The 14,104-nt window shown below is 39.3% G+C and overlaps 1 protein-coding gene across 1 annotated transcript in view; it reads left to right on the forward strand.

Moving 5' to 3' along the window:
- LOC130549339 (metabotropic glutamate receptor 5-like) overlaps nt 1-14,104 on the forward strand; it is a 69,819-nt gene that overhangs the window by 41,372 nt on the left and 14,343 nt on the right. The window contains exons 4-6 of the mRNA XM_057326529.1: nt 9,623-9,869; nt 10,090-10,258; nt 11,385-11,511. Of these exons, the coding sequence (XP_057182512.1) occupies nt 9,623-9,869; nt 10,090-10,258; nt 11,385-11,511 (543 nt within the window). The remainder of the gene's footprint in view (nt 1-9,622; nt 9,870-10,089; nt 10,259-11,384; nt 11,512-14,104) is intronic.

Raw genomic sequence — 14,104 nt, forward strand, 5'->3', positions numbered from 1 at the left:
TATTTTGATGAACACCGAGGTCCTGTGATAATATTAGTCCCATGCGAATCGGCATCTCTGTGATTTGGCGGGCTCTTATTTCATTTTTCAAGGTTTTATCCACCGTTTGCGAATAATGGAGGCTGTTTTGAAATGTTTTGATATTATTTCTGGTGCTGGGTCATATCCATACCTGCCAACACTGTCGTTTTGGCTGGGAGTCTCCCATTTGTTTATTTATCATGGAAACTCAAGTAACATTTGAGACCCGCGATCGCAGTGATCTTCTGTCTGGTTCTTGATCACAGGTCTCAAATGCTGACAGGTACGGTCATATATCATTAAACACCATACAACTATAGGCTATACAAACTACACGCAAAGCCTTGCCATCACATCCGGGAAATAAGTCCGTAAATTTGAGTAAAATCACAGGCTTCACTTATCCTGTGCGAATGAACCACATAAAATACAGATGTGGGGAGGTCATTTATAAATCACACGAGGTCCCCAGATAATACTAATCCCGTGCGAATAGGGCTAATGTGTAACATAACATTATGTGTCTAACCAAATTCACAAAAGGCTCCAAGTAAGTTTACTACGCAAACTGGTATCCAGTCATAGCAGTGGGCGTTTACTTCCAAGTCTTCAATGCGGCACGCCCTTTTAAACCGAGCGTTTGTCGAGCCGGCCTCAAAACCCAAGTAGAAAATAGCCTATTACTTATTGATTTTGATGTTTTTGAATGTAAAAACCACGCAAACGTCATAAGTAGACCTCATACAACAGTATAAAACAATAAAAAAGCCCAGTTCATGACACTTTAAAAAAAAAACATCATTCATAAAAAAAACAAATCTATATACATCAGGTAACTAGCATTTTCAACAACAGCATAAATAATGTTTGCAAACACTAAAACAGTAATATTTTGAACATGTTGCAATGCATTCTGGGAACTTTCCATTTGTTCAGATTACACAGTTTAAGTTTTTGAACAAAAACTTAAATATCTAACTCTAGTAAACAAAATAATCTTTGTCAACGACAAAAAATTAGTCTAAATATGTTCAGTATAGACATGTGCCGATATTCGGTAATGCGATTAATTGCGGTAATGGATTAGCACGATGTTGTTATCGCGGGCACTTTCAAATACCGTAAAAATATATCGATTTTTTAGAACGTGTATTTGTTTATTTTTCATCAACCGGATAAAAGTACACGCGTGTATGCTGCGTAGGAATGCGCACTCTCATCTAAACGATCCCGTTCCCCATGTGGAGATGCCTACGTGTGTGTGTGTGTGTGTGTGTGTGCGTGCGTGTGTGTGTGTGTGTGTGTGTGTGTGTGTGCGTGCGTGCGTGCGTGCGTGCGTGCGTGCGTGTGTGTGTGTGTGTGTGTGTGTGCGCGCGCTGCTGAGCAAAAGATACGTGCGCACTCCGATGTAAACAGTACCACACGGAGAGGAAGCATGGCGGAAGGAGGAACGCTGCCAACGATTTATCCCCCTTCTAAAAGGGTGAAGTCTGAGGTTTGGAAATATTTTGGGTTAAAAGTAAGCCGAGTAATGAAATTTGACAGTGTGGCAGAATAATTATTTTAATTATACGTTGATGGAGCGCAATAAAGTCATACACTGTCACAAAGTGCGAGTGAATTTGCTGTTTATAAATGTTTAGCTTGCTATAATAGTTAACTTGGCTTGTTACAACAAGCTTGGCTTGTTATTCAAACAATAATAATAAGAATAACATGAATTGTAGTACTAGCGTTGTACAGACATAAGTATATTTAAAAGCAGTTAACAAAAGTTGTTCTTTTGCAATTTGCACTTTATTCTGTTTGAATAAACTCACTTTATACATCATCTGTGTGTTGTTTTATTTATATTTAAATGTTTGAGGTTCTCTTTATTATTTAAAATAAAGTTGTTATCAAGAGGAAAACTCGGAAGTTGGTTTATATTTTCAACCTGCATTTCTCATAGAATTGAATACTGCGATAATACCGCTTACCGCGATGAAACCTTAATCAATTAATCGCAGCATGGAAATTTGATACCGGCACAAGCCTAAGTACAAACAATCATTAATTTCCCTATGATTAAAATTTTTGACACGTTCTTACTCAGTCAATGTTAAAGATGTCTAGGTTATATTTTCACAGAATGTTCTTCACAATATGTAGGATGATTTTATGTAGAAAACGGTAAATCACAAAAAAATGACTTTAGGTTGTTTTCACAGGCGGGGTCACATTTAGGAACCAACCGATAAAAATGTTTAGAAAGCTTATAGTAAAATTGAGCAAAACTACAAGTTTGTCCAGTGGTCATTGTGAGTTCACAGGTCTTAAAGGTCCAGTCAGTGAAATCTAGCGGCATGGTTGCGAATTGCAACCAACCGATCACTCCACTCCACCCCTCCCCCTCCCGTTCGAAACACTATGATGGCTGACAGAACCTGGCGAATTAAATGTGAGGGGACCCGCGGTGTATGTAGATAGAAATAGCTCATTCTGAGGTAATAAAAACATCATTGTGTAAGCTCTTTCTACACCTCTGAAGACATAGTTATGTACAAGTTGTTGAACAAACTTAATTAAATTAAATTGAATTACATTTCTCCGACAAAATCTAATTTGTTTGAAACGATTCTTTATAATCTTGTTGTAAGAACTTATTTTTTTTAGTAGTCTTGATTAAATTAATTTGTGTCATATAGGCTACATACATATTTTACATAAAACCAATATAAAACACCCAATTTTATCGATTAGATTATTAATGAAAGCACTCAAGAACATTTTTTTTACATTTTTATCATTAATTAGACATTACTTAATTTAACTTCAATAAGAAGATATTGAGTTATTAGAACGGCAAATGAAGGATTGTAACCGCCCACCTAACCAAAGGCAACGCAATGGTAACCAAAAAACTCAAGAATATAACAAACTCTTCAAAACCATAAAGCTAAATGAACATTAAACACTAACAAGTGTTTCTTTTTACTGAAAAATTTATAAAATAACACTTATTTAAGAAAATAACTCTCAAATGCAGTTGTACGCAAAGCATGCTGGGAAATATAAGTCCTGTTTCATGTTAACACAACACAACTCCTTTACGTTGTCCCAACATGAATGGATTCAGTATTGAATCCATTCATGGTTTAGTGTGAGAAAGCCGGGGTGTTTATCTTTTTGACACTCCATGTGTTTTCTCATGTCCTGTCATTGGCCCCGCCCCTCTCGTTTCCTGTATTGCTTACCTGCTGTGTTTCATTACCCTCACCTGCCCTGTGTTATTATCCCTCGTTTGTGTTCCTTTTAAATAGTCCTCATGTTTCATTGTGTTGTTGCTCGTCCGTTGTACTGTGTACTTGTTCCTGTGCTTCTGTGCCTGTTTGCTGTGTACATCCAAGTCGAGTTTAGTTAAGTCTTTTATTTAGCTGTTGTCAAGTGTTGTTTAGTTTGGTGTTAGTCAGTCTTCGTCCTGTTCTTATTTTATTATCCTGTCTCCCTGTTTTTTCCCCATCGCGGAGGTTTTTTGTTATATTATTAAAGTCTTGTTTTTGTTACCCATTACCACTGCCTGCATTTGGGTTCTTTCCTGCCGTCATCCGTGACAGAGCGGACGAGCCACAACGAACCCAGCAGGCAGCTCCGATGGACGGCACGGCGTCGTCCTCACGGTCCAGCCAAGCCCACTTGCTGCTAGGGTCCCGTCAGGGGAATTACGGGAACCGGGAGTTCGCCAGGGCATTCTCGGTGGTGGCGGAGGTGACCGTGTTTGGCGAGGCGGAGTTGAAGGCGATTTTCAACTGCTGCCTCACCCGGCGCCTCACACCGCACCACACAGCAGCCGCCATCCAGTCCGGTGATCCAGCCGGCGTCCCCGCCGGCGTTCAGCCCAGTGCAGCCGGGATCCAGTCCGGTGTCCAGTCCAATATCCAATCCGGTGCAGCCGGAGATCCAGCCGGCGTCCCAGCCGGTGCATCCGGCGTCCCAGCTGGTGCATCCGGCGTCCAGTCTGGTGCAGCCGGTGTCCAGTCCAGTGTCCAGTCTGATGTCCAGTCCAGTGCAGCCGGTGTCCTGTCCAGCCGGTGATCCAACCGGCGTCCGGTCCGGTGCAGCCAGCGTCCAGGATCCTGCCCGATGTCCAGTCATGTGCCCTGCCCCGTACAGCCGGGATCCAGCCCGGTGCAGCCGGGGTCAAGTCCAGTCTCCAGTCCGGGATCCAGCCCGGTGCAATCGGCGTCCCCGCCGGCCTTCCAGCCGATGTCAAGCCCTGTCCAGCCGGCCTTCCAGCCGGCGTCAAGCCCTGTCCAGCCGGCCTACCAGCCGGCATCAAACCCTGTCCAGCCGGCGTCTAGGTCGGCCCAGCCGGCCTTCCAGCCGGTCTTCCAGCCGGTGTCAAGCCCTGTCCAGCCGGCCTTCCAGCCGGCGTCAAGCCCTGTCCAGCCGGCCTACCAGCCGGCGCCCAACCTTGTCCCGCCAACGTTCAAGTCGGCGGTCCCCCCCAGGACTTTCCCCCCTAAGTCACCCAGAACTCCGCGCCCTCAAGCGCGCCCAGGGACTAGGGCTGTTCCCCCATAAGCCCTTGTCTGTACCCACCCCCCCCTCCCATGTTTATTATTTTTGATGTCCCACCCTAATCCTGTTGTTGTCCTGTCATGTTTGCCCTTGATTTTCTTTTCATTGTTTTGCCTTGTCTTGTCTGTCACCCAGTCGGTCTTGTCTCGTTAGTCTACCGCTTGGTGAGCACCTGGAGGTGCTCATTAAAGGGGGGGCTTCTGTCACGACTCTGTCTTATCTTGTCATGGTTTTCTTGGTCCTGTGGCAGAGTCGTGACAAAGTCTTTGGTTTAGTGTGAGAAAGCCATGGGGTGTTTATCTTTTTGACACTCCGTGTGTTTTCTCGTGTCCTGTCATTGGCCCCGCCCCTCTCGTTTCCTGTATTGCTTCCCTGCTGTGTTTCATTACCCTCACCTGTACTGTGTTATTATCCCTCGTTTGTGTGCAGGAGTTTTTTGTTATATTATTAAAGTCTTGTTTTTGTCAACCATTACCGCTGCCTACATTTGGGTTCTTTCCTGCCCTCGCAGGGCTCTAGACTAACTTTTTGCACTGGTTGCACTGGTGCGCCTAACTTTTTTTCTTAGGTGCAACAGCACAAAAGTTAGGTGCACCCAAATTTTCGACCGCATCGCATTTAACACCACAGTTTTACAAGTTCACTTTTTTTTAAATCGCTGTCCATATAGGCAATATTGACTTGTAAATGATTAACTAACAATCTGGTCAACATAAAGTTCTTTATTTGAAGCACAATTCTACAAGAAAGCAGGGCTCTAGACTAACACTTGAGAGAGGTGGCACTGGTGCTACCAAGTTATTCAGTTGGTGGCACCAGCCCTTAATTTGATAGCACCAGAGTCGTGGGGTGAGGTAAGAAAAAAGAATCACTAAAACTTCATTAAAATGTGTTTAATACATTAATAAATCAATTAGAAATTAATACAAATCATTGTTTATGATTGAATTATTTTTATTGTATATGTAAACTCTCTTTCAACACTTTACCATATTTAAAGCACATCTTTCTTAAAGCTACTTTCTTCCTTTATTTGTTGTGAACGACTCCTATAAGAGAACACAATTCCTTTAATATCAGTGAGTGTTTTTGGGCCCGTCCGTTGTTGTTTGATGAACATTATAAACAGAGATCTTTATTATGCTGCTGCCCCTTTAAGAGCTCGCGCAATATACTGGAACACGTGTTTTGTTTCCCAACTGTTTGGTCACGAAACAAACTGAATACCTTTCCAAGGTTTCTTGTTAATATGGGAATTTTTAGCTTATTTTGTGTTAATATGTCCGTTTCAGAGTAAGAAGGTGTGAAAGAGAACTCCGTTTAGTATTTTGTGCTCTGACTCTCTGGGCGCGCGCATCTCAAACAACCCGCGAGACCTGAAGGCTTTTAGTGATTATTCTTCATGAAAGCTGTATTGATGCACGTTTGGCTTCTATCAATAGCGACTCACAAATAAATAGTATTTAGCGTGATGTATAAGGTTTTGTATGCTTTGCAGTATTGTTAGAGATCTTTATACAATAGTTTAGTGCAGTTTAAACACGTTTCCTGCATTAGCTTCACATGCATAAAATACTTGCAACACATTTCGTTATCTTTGCTGTTTTGTACCTTAGCAGGGGAAAATCTTGTATTCTGCATATTTATTTAAATTGCGAGATTGAGCGCTTCACTCGTCTGCTCTTTCGGTCCTTCGCCTCTTACCCGTAACCCGCAACCCGCGAATTACGTCTTTGGGGGCGGGGCCACTGATAGATAAGTGAATGGTTGAAGGAGGAGAGACGAAAATGAGTGACTGAATGCGCCGCTTGCGCAATATAACATTTCTGCTCATTAAATTTATAATACGCAAAAATCATATATTGATCAGTTTGACAATTGCACCGGTGCGACCATTAAGAAAAACAGGCAGGAAAAACAGTCGCAAAATGAGACCATTTAGTCGCAGTCTAGCGTGTCGGAGCATTATTTATGATTTTCGGACGGATCAGGCCTTAACTTAACATTCTTAACGAAAAAGTTGTCAATCGTTCTCCTTATCTGACAGGCCTAGGCTACTCACCTCTCTCTGTCTGACTGCAGCACAGCATTTTCACACGTACACACACGTACAGGAATATCTGGACCACGGCCAATCAGAGGGGGGTCCGCCCTTCACTATCTCTGATTGGATTAAGACCACGATATGGGCCTAATGTGTCTGTTGTTGAACCACAGGTAGACTTTCGCAGAGACTTTTTTTCCCCTCGAACGGCTGGTCGCATATGGAGGACTAAACCTGCAAAAATTATAAATAAATAAATGTATAAATATATAAACGAATAAATGTAATAATATGAAAATAAATAAAGGAATGAATGGTTTGATAAAACAAAATAATTCGTTTTAGCTATTATTGATCTTAGCTTTAACTTTTTTTTCATTTTTTAAATTGATTTATTATTTTTTGTGTCCATTGTTTTATTATTTTTTATTATTATTATTATTTTATTTTTAGATTATTTTATTTATCATTTCCTTTTATTTTTTATATTTATTCATTTATACGTTTATTTATTTTTATATTTATTTATTATAGCATGTATTTATTTCCACTTTTATTTATTTATTCTTGAATTTATTCTTACTTTTCTGTGTCTGGTATGATAATTAGATGGGTTGGTCTTGCCTACTATTGGTTCAGCGTAGATTGAAGCATTTGATCGATTACTCTTGACTTGTTTTGGACTAACGTCACGTCACTCACTGATCGTTTGCTTCGTGTATAACGTTAAGTAACTATGGCGGGCGCACAATTAGCTAGAGAGTTACAGCATTTAGCCAATGAAGTCGATAACCATGCATCAAATGACTATGTGTCATTTAGATTAGTTGCACTTATTGATGTTTTATTACAGATTGACGGTGAGATAAATGACAAAGTTCTTCAAAATCTGTGCGAGTCAGAGGGTTCTAATGTGGTGACCAAGTTGCGGTTACAGGTCCTCTGCCAAAGAGGTGCATGAACGACAGCAGATTCGTCGATTCTGAAAGCACAAGACGACTTGATATTAAGATGTCTAATAAACACAGACTTTCTTGTTACATGATTTTGACATTCTTGTTAAGATTGCAAATTATTGGTATGATCGCCCATAACGGCTGAAGCGAGGTGAAAAAATAAATAAAGCGATTTGACAAGGGATTCGTACCCATGCAATAAAGCGAGGCAGCGTGTCACTACGGTAACAATCACACTAAACTATTTCACGAGGCTAGCTGTTGCAGATCTTTGCAATAATATCAAGATGTCACACAACAATATGCAGCTGCATGAATCAAGGGAATATGCCCGTCTTAACTTGTGACCTCTGTGTTATTTATCTCTTATGAAATGTAGTTTACGAGTACCGTTTAGTAACCACGTCTTTTTAGAAGGAATGGTTTCCATTTGATGGCCCCTGTAGTGAAAGAACGATGCTCATTACTACCGTGTTAACTTGTGACTTAAGTTCACTATGTCTCAATTCATTTACATTGTTACATCATGTTACATTAAATCTTTACGCTTTTTCTAACCGAAAGGCTGCATATAACTATCACTTTGACAAAGCGTTAGCTTGCGACTTCGGTTTACAAGCTCATCTGTGTAGTTAAACCTTATTACATTTTGTGCTTTATGATTTTCACCAGTTGAACTGTAACACCACCATAGCACCCTCTGACTCGCACAGACTTTGAATGTGCTGCAAAGAGGCTAACAACTGAGGAAGAACTTTGTCATTTATCTCGCCGTCAATCTGTAATAAATCATCAATAAGTGCATCTAATCTGAATGACACACAGTCATTTGATGCATGGTTATCGACTTCATTGGCTAAATGCTGTAACTCTCTAGCTAATTGTGCGCCCGCCATAGTTACTTAACGTTATACACGAAGCAAACGATCAGTGAGTGACGTGACGTTAGTCCAAAACAAGTCAAGAGTAATCGATCAAACGCTTCAATCTACGCTGAACCAATAGTAGGCAAGACCAACCCATCTAATTATCATACAAGACACAGAAAAGTAAGAATAAATTCAAGAATAAATAAATAAAAGTGGAAATAAATACATGCGATAATAAATAAATAAACGTATAAATAAATAAATGTAAAAATAAAAGGAAATGATAAATAAAATAATCTAAAAATAAAAAATAATAATAATTAAAAAATGGACACAAAAAATAAATTTAAAAAATGAAAAGAAAAGTTAAAGCTAAGATCAATAATAGCTAAAACGAATTATTTTGTTTTATCAAACCATTCATTCCTTTATTTATTTTCATATTATTACATTTATTCGTTTATATATTTATTTATTTATACATTTATTTATTTATCATTTTTGCAGGTTTAGTCCTCCATAGTCGCACCGGTGCGACCTCAGATTTTTTTTAGTCGCACCATTGAGAAATTAGGTCGCATGTGCGACCAAATGCCTCATCCGTGACACAGTATATGACTAAACATAAAAAAATCATGTTGTGACCAAATTTTCCAAAAGTTGTGTTGATTTAACTTAAGCAAGTTAAGTAAATTGAACAAGCAACAAAAATCTTTTTTTGAGTGTATATTATATTGCAGTTCTGTCAATAGATCCTCCAAAAAATTACACTTTAAGAAAGCCTTGTACAGTACAATAAAAGTGCAGATGACTCTGAATATGTGTGTGTCTGCTGATTTTCTCAAGCACGGTGAGAAAATTTTGAGAAGCGATCTAACAGCCAAAGCCATATTTTAATACCAGCTCACCCGACCTCTTCATACAGTTTATAAAGAGGATCTGATACTGTTAGTTCAGGTGTAAATCTCACAGCCATGTAAATTACACCCTCACCGATCCCCTATAAATACTGTACATCCCTCTCACCGATAGAATCACGAGTCTCTCCACGGTACGTAAGAAATTTAACACAGTTATATTTTCATTTGCGCAGCCAACAGGACAGAAAGAAGACTTATATGTCATTAACACCCATCTCTCTCTCTCTCTCTCTCTCTCTCTGTGTGTCTCAGAGCGAGATTCTCTCCGGCAGCAGTATGCTCAGGACACTAAGATGGGTTTTGTAATAAATGCCATCTACAGTATGGCCTATGGGCTTCATAACATGCAGAAAGCTCTGTGTCCTGGTATGGTGGGACTGTGTGATGCCATGAGACCCATCGATGGTTCCAAACTGCTCGAGTTCCTCATGAAGACCAACTTCACTGGAGTAACGGGGGAAAACATTTATTTTGATGAGAACGGGGATTCACTCGGAAGGTAAAATCATCCATCTATCCATTTACCAACCTGGGAAACACTGAACTACACTAGTCCATCAATCATTGAATAAATGAATCAATCATTCATGCAGACGGCCATTGAGCGATAGAATCAATCCGTTAATAAATCAGCTAACAAGTCAGGCAATTCATGTTTGATAAATTGACTCAGACGATCAATATTACTTTGATCAGACCGTGTGTTTGAATGTTCACAGTTATGTCATCATGAATTTTAAGAAGATGGGGAAGGATTATTTTGACTACACAAACGTGGGCAGCTGGGACAACAGCGGACTGCAGATCGAGGATGACGAGATCTGGCCCAACAAAGATGACATCATCAAATCAGTGTGCAGTGAACCCTGTGACAAAGGTCAAATCAAGGTCAGCAAACAGTGACGAGCTCATCAAACCTCAATGATACATAATCTTTCATCTTCAATATGTTTTGCATGCTTGTTGGTAAATATAGAGCAGTAATGAGAAACTGAAGAAAATGTCTCTGAATCATTCAGATCAGCTTTTATAATGTCTCAAGGTTATTCAAGACCCAAACACAGAACCAGAATTGTTTTGTTTACAAAGTGAAAAAAAATGTTCTTAAAATCATTTTTTTTATTTGTTGGCGTGACCGGCAAAGGCTCGACAATAAGCATTTTTTAGACTTTACGTAATAGTTTTAATAAATGTTCTTTGAATTTCTCTTGTTCCCAGCATTCAGTCATTGGTGAGATGGAATGATTTAATTCAAAAAATAAAAAAATACTTTTTACAGTAAATGGCCAAATTAATAAACAGATTTAAATGTTTAAATCATGATTTAACAAGTAGTTAAAATAGAATAAAACAATGAATTAAAAACATATTTTTGTAATTGAAAAATGCATTTACAAAAGACAAATTTAAAACATAATTTTAATAAAACATTTAATTAGAAAAAAGCTTTACTTTTTTAATTTGTGAATCGAGTAAAAAATGCCATTGGACTGTTTACTCATTGGCCAGTGATTCATGATTAATAAATTGATCGATTGTTCCTTCATTTTATTTTTAAATAGCACTCATAGTCCTTCATACACAGGATTTCAAGTATTTATTATAGTCTGTGTAATATTTGCTTTTATCTTAGGTATTTTGTTCATGGATTTTGGATGAGAGCATGTCAAACAACCTGTACATGTTGACTTTTGTGTGGTTTGTCTAGCTGCTACTGTGTTGCTTGCAAAATGATTCTGTTATAATATCACTATATGAGTTTAATTGAATGTACAGCCTTCGACGTCAACAACAAAACACGATTATTCTGTCATCAAACACAATGAGTCTGTATATTTTGCTATCCTATCAATGCACAATCATTGGGCTAGTTGTGTTTTATTGATTGCATTTATCATTACTTGATAAGCTCCCTGTTGGCCGTGACCAAAGCCACTGCTTTATAGAACCTAATAAGATAAAAAAAAAACTGTTCTCTCGCTTTGTCTCTCTCTTTCTCTCTCTCTGTCTGCAGGTGATCCGTAAAGGTGAGGTGAGCTGCTGCTGGACCTGCACTCCCTGTAAAGAAAATGAGTTTGTTTTTGATGAGTACACCTGTCGAGCATGTGAGCTGGGTTCCTGGCCCACCGATGACCTCAATGGTGAGTCAACAAACACACAAACCCAGCGACACATCAAGAGCGGCGCCATCAGACTCCTAAGACTTCTGTAGCGATCAGATTGATGACAGAGATCTGACAGCCCTGAATTTACTGCCTGCACTTGTGTTGAGATTCAATAACGTGTTTATCCATCTAGTTCTGTATATTTGCAAAGCGCACACGCTTCAAACACACAGATCTTCTAATAAAAATCAAGCGTTTCGTTCAGGGTCATTTAAGAAAGGGATGACCAAAATAAATGATTTTGAAATGTGCATGATTGTATCTCTATCAAATTTACCAGTGATAGGAAAAGAAAGAGAGACGAACGAGAGATTTATGTATCCTCCACAGAAAGAAATTCATTTCAAATGCATACAGTTATTGAGCTGAGCTGAAGGTCAACAGCATTGCAGTCGTCTGAGCTGAACTTATCAAATCTGTCTTCCTGTCTGTCTTCATCACCTATTTATACAATCAGATTACCAAAGAAAAAACATTTAATTGAAAAATCGACTACTTACGTCTTTATGATATTCTGATCGCTAGATATGGCTCGATGTATTTTTACGATCATCTTAGCAGACATTACTCAACTCAACTCAACTTTATTTATATAACGCTTTATATAACACACACGCACGCACGCACGCACGCACACACACACACACACACACGCACACACGCACACACACACACACACACACACACACACACACACACACGCACACACACACACGCACACACACGCACACACACACACACACACACACACACTCTGCACAAGCTCCAGCTAAATAAAATAAATAAATTTACTAATAAGGTAAATTATAGTTTTAAGATTATCATTAATAATCTAATAGCATTTGAAATTTTGTAGTGGAGACGTGTCAAGTCACCACGTCCTTCTTTATCCAGCTCTATCATCTCAGCTCTTGTCAGGTCGCCGCTTCCCATTCTCCGCTCTACCATCAGGTCTGGCCATGAACTGCATCCTGCTCACTGTGGTAACCTTGGAACAATGAGACAAGACTGGCTGAGAGTAGAGTACTGTTCTGTACTCTTTGATGCAACAAGTACATCAGTTGTGTTTCTGGTTCCGGTTGATCTAACTAATACAGCCTAAACCCTCAGAGGATTTATATTATGTAAGTGTAGTGTATGCAAGATTAAAAAGATGCGTCTTTAGTCTAGATTTAAACTGACAGAGTGTGTCTTCCTCCCGGACAGTGCAGGGAAGACTATTCCAAAGTTTATGCGCTAAATAGGAAAAGGATCTACCACCTGCACTTGATTTTTAAATTCTAGGTATTACCAACTGACAGGACGCCTGAGAGCGTAATGCACGTGAAGGACTGTAATACAAGAGGAGTTCATTTAAGTACTGAGGAGCTAAACCATGTAAGGCTTTATAGGTAATAAGCAAGATTTTAAAGTTAATGCGATGCTTTATAGGTAAATAGTGCAAGGTTGACAGAACCGGGCTAATATGTTCATACTTTTTTTGTACGTGTAAGAACTCTAGCTGCCGCGTTTTGTACCAGCTGGAGTTTTTGTAAGCCTGCAGGGGAACCACCTAACAGTGCATTACAGTAATCTAGTCTTGATGTCATGAATGCATGAATTAACTTCTCTGCATCTGACATTGACAGCATATGACGTAGTTTAGATATATTCTTAAAGGGGTCATATGGCGGAAGTACGTGTTTTACTGTTTTTTTGGTGTGTTATAAGTTGCCCATGCATGTATTAGACACGTAAAATTGCACAAATGAACGTGTGGGAACAAAATATGCATTCTATCTAAAAGCGAATGCTCAACCAGAATTGCCTGAAATGCCTCGTGTAACCACACCCCGGCGAATCTACGTAATTTCGTAACATGATTTGACTAAGACTGCCCAAATCTGCACGTAGTTAAGGTGGGCGTAATTGTAAATCTCACTGTATCGTCTGTCAGTACAATTGCTTTGGAACCTGATGTTCCGAATATGGTAAGAGGCATTATATTTCCGTGAAATGCTTGCAGTATTTGACCAATCACTACACACTGGTGAACTGGCCAATCATAGTACACCTCGCTTTTCAGAGCGATGAGCTTTGTAAAAAATCAGTGCGTTTCAGAGAGGCGGGGCAAAGAGGAGATACAAACATGCACGGTATGTGGAAAATACAACGTTTTTTAAACTTTAAATGGTGTATACACATTGCGTTACATCTAAAACAAACAATAATATTCATTTTAGCCGTGCAATATGACCCCTTTAAAATTGAAAAACACAATTTTACAGGTGCTGGCGACGTGGCTCTCAAATGACAGATTATTATCGAATAAAACGTCAAGATTCTTAGCTGACAACGAGGGTTTTATGGAACATCCGTCAATAGTTGAGCAGTATTCTTGGTTGTTACGTATAGCAGTTTTCGTTCCAATAAGTAACACTTCTGTTTTGTCCGAGTTCAGTAATAAAAAGTTGTTACTCATCCAGTTTTTTGTATCGCCTATGCATTCCATTATTCAATGGAACTGATGTGTTTCATAAGGCTTCGAGGAAATATAAAGTTGAGTATCATCATCAGCATAACAGTGAAA

Source organism: Triplophysa rosa, unplaced genomic scaffold, assembly GCF_024868665.1.
Source record: "Triplophysa rosa unplaced genomic scaffold, Trosa_1v2 scaffold101_ERROPOS1711261, whole genome shotgun sequence".
Lineage (NCBI taxonomy): Eukaryota > Metazoa > Chordata > Actinopteri > Cypriniformes > Nemacheilidae > Triplophysa > Triplophysa rosa.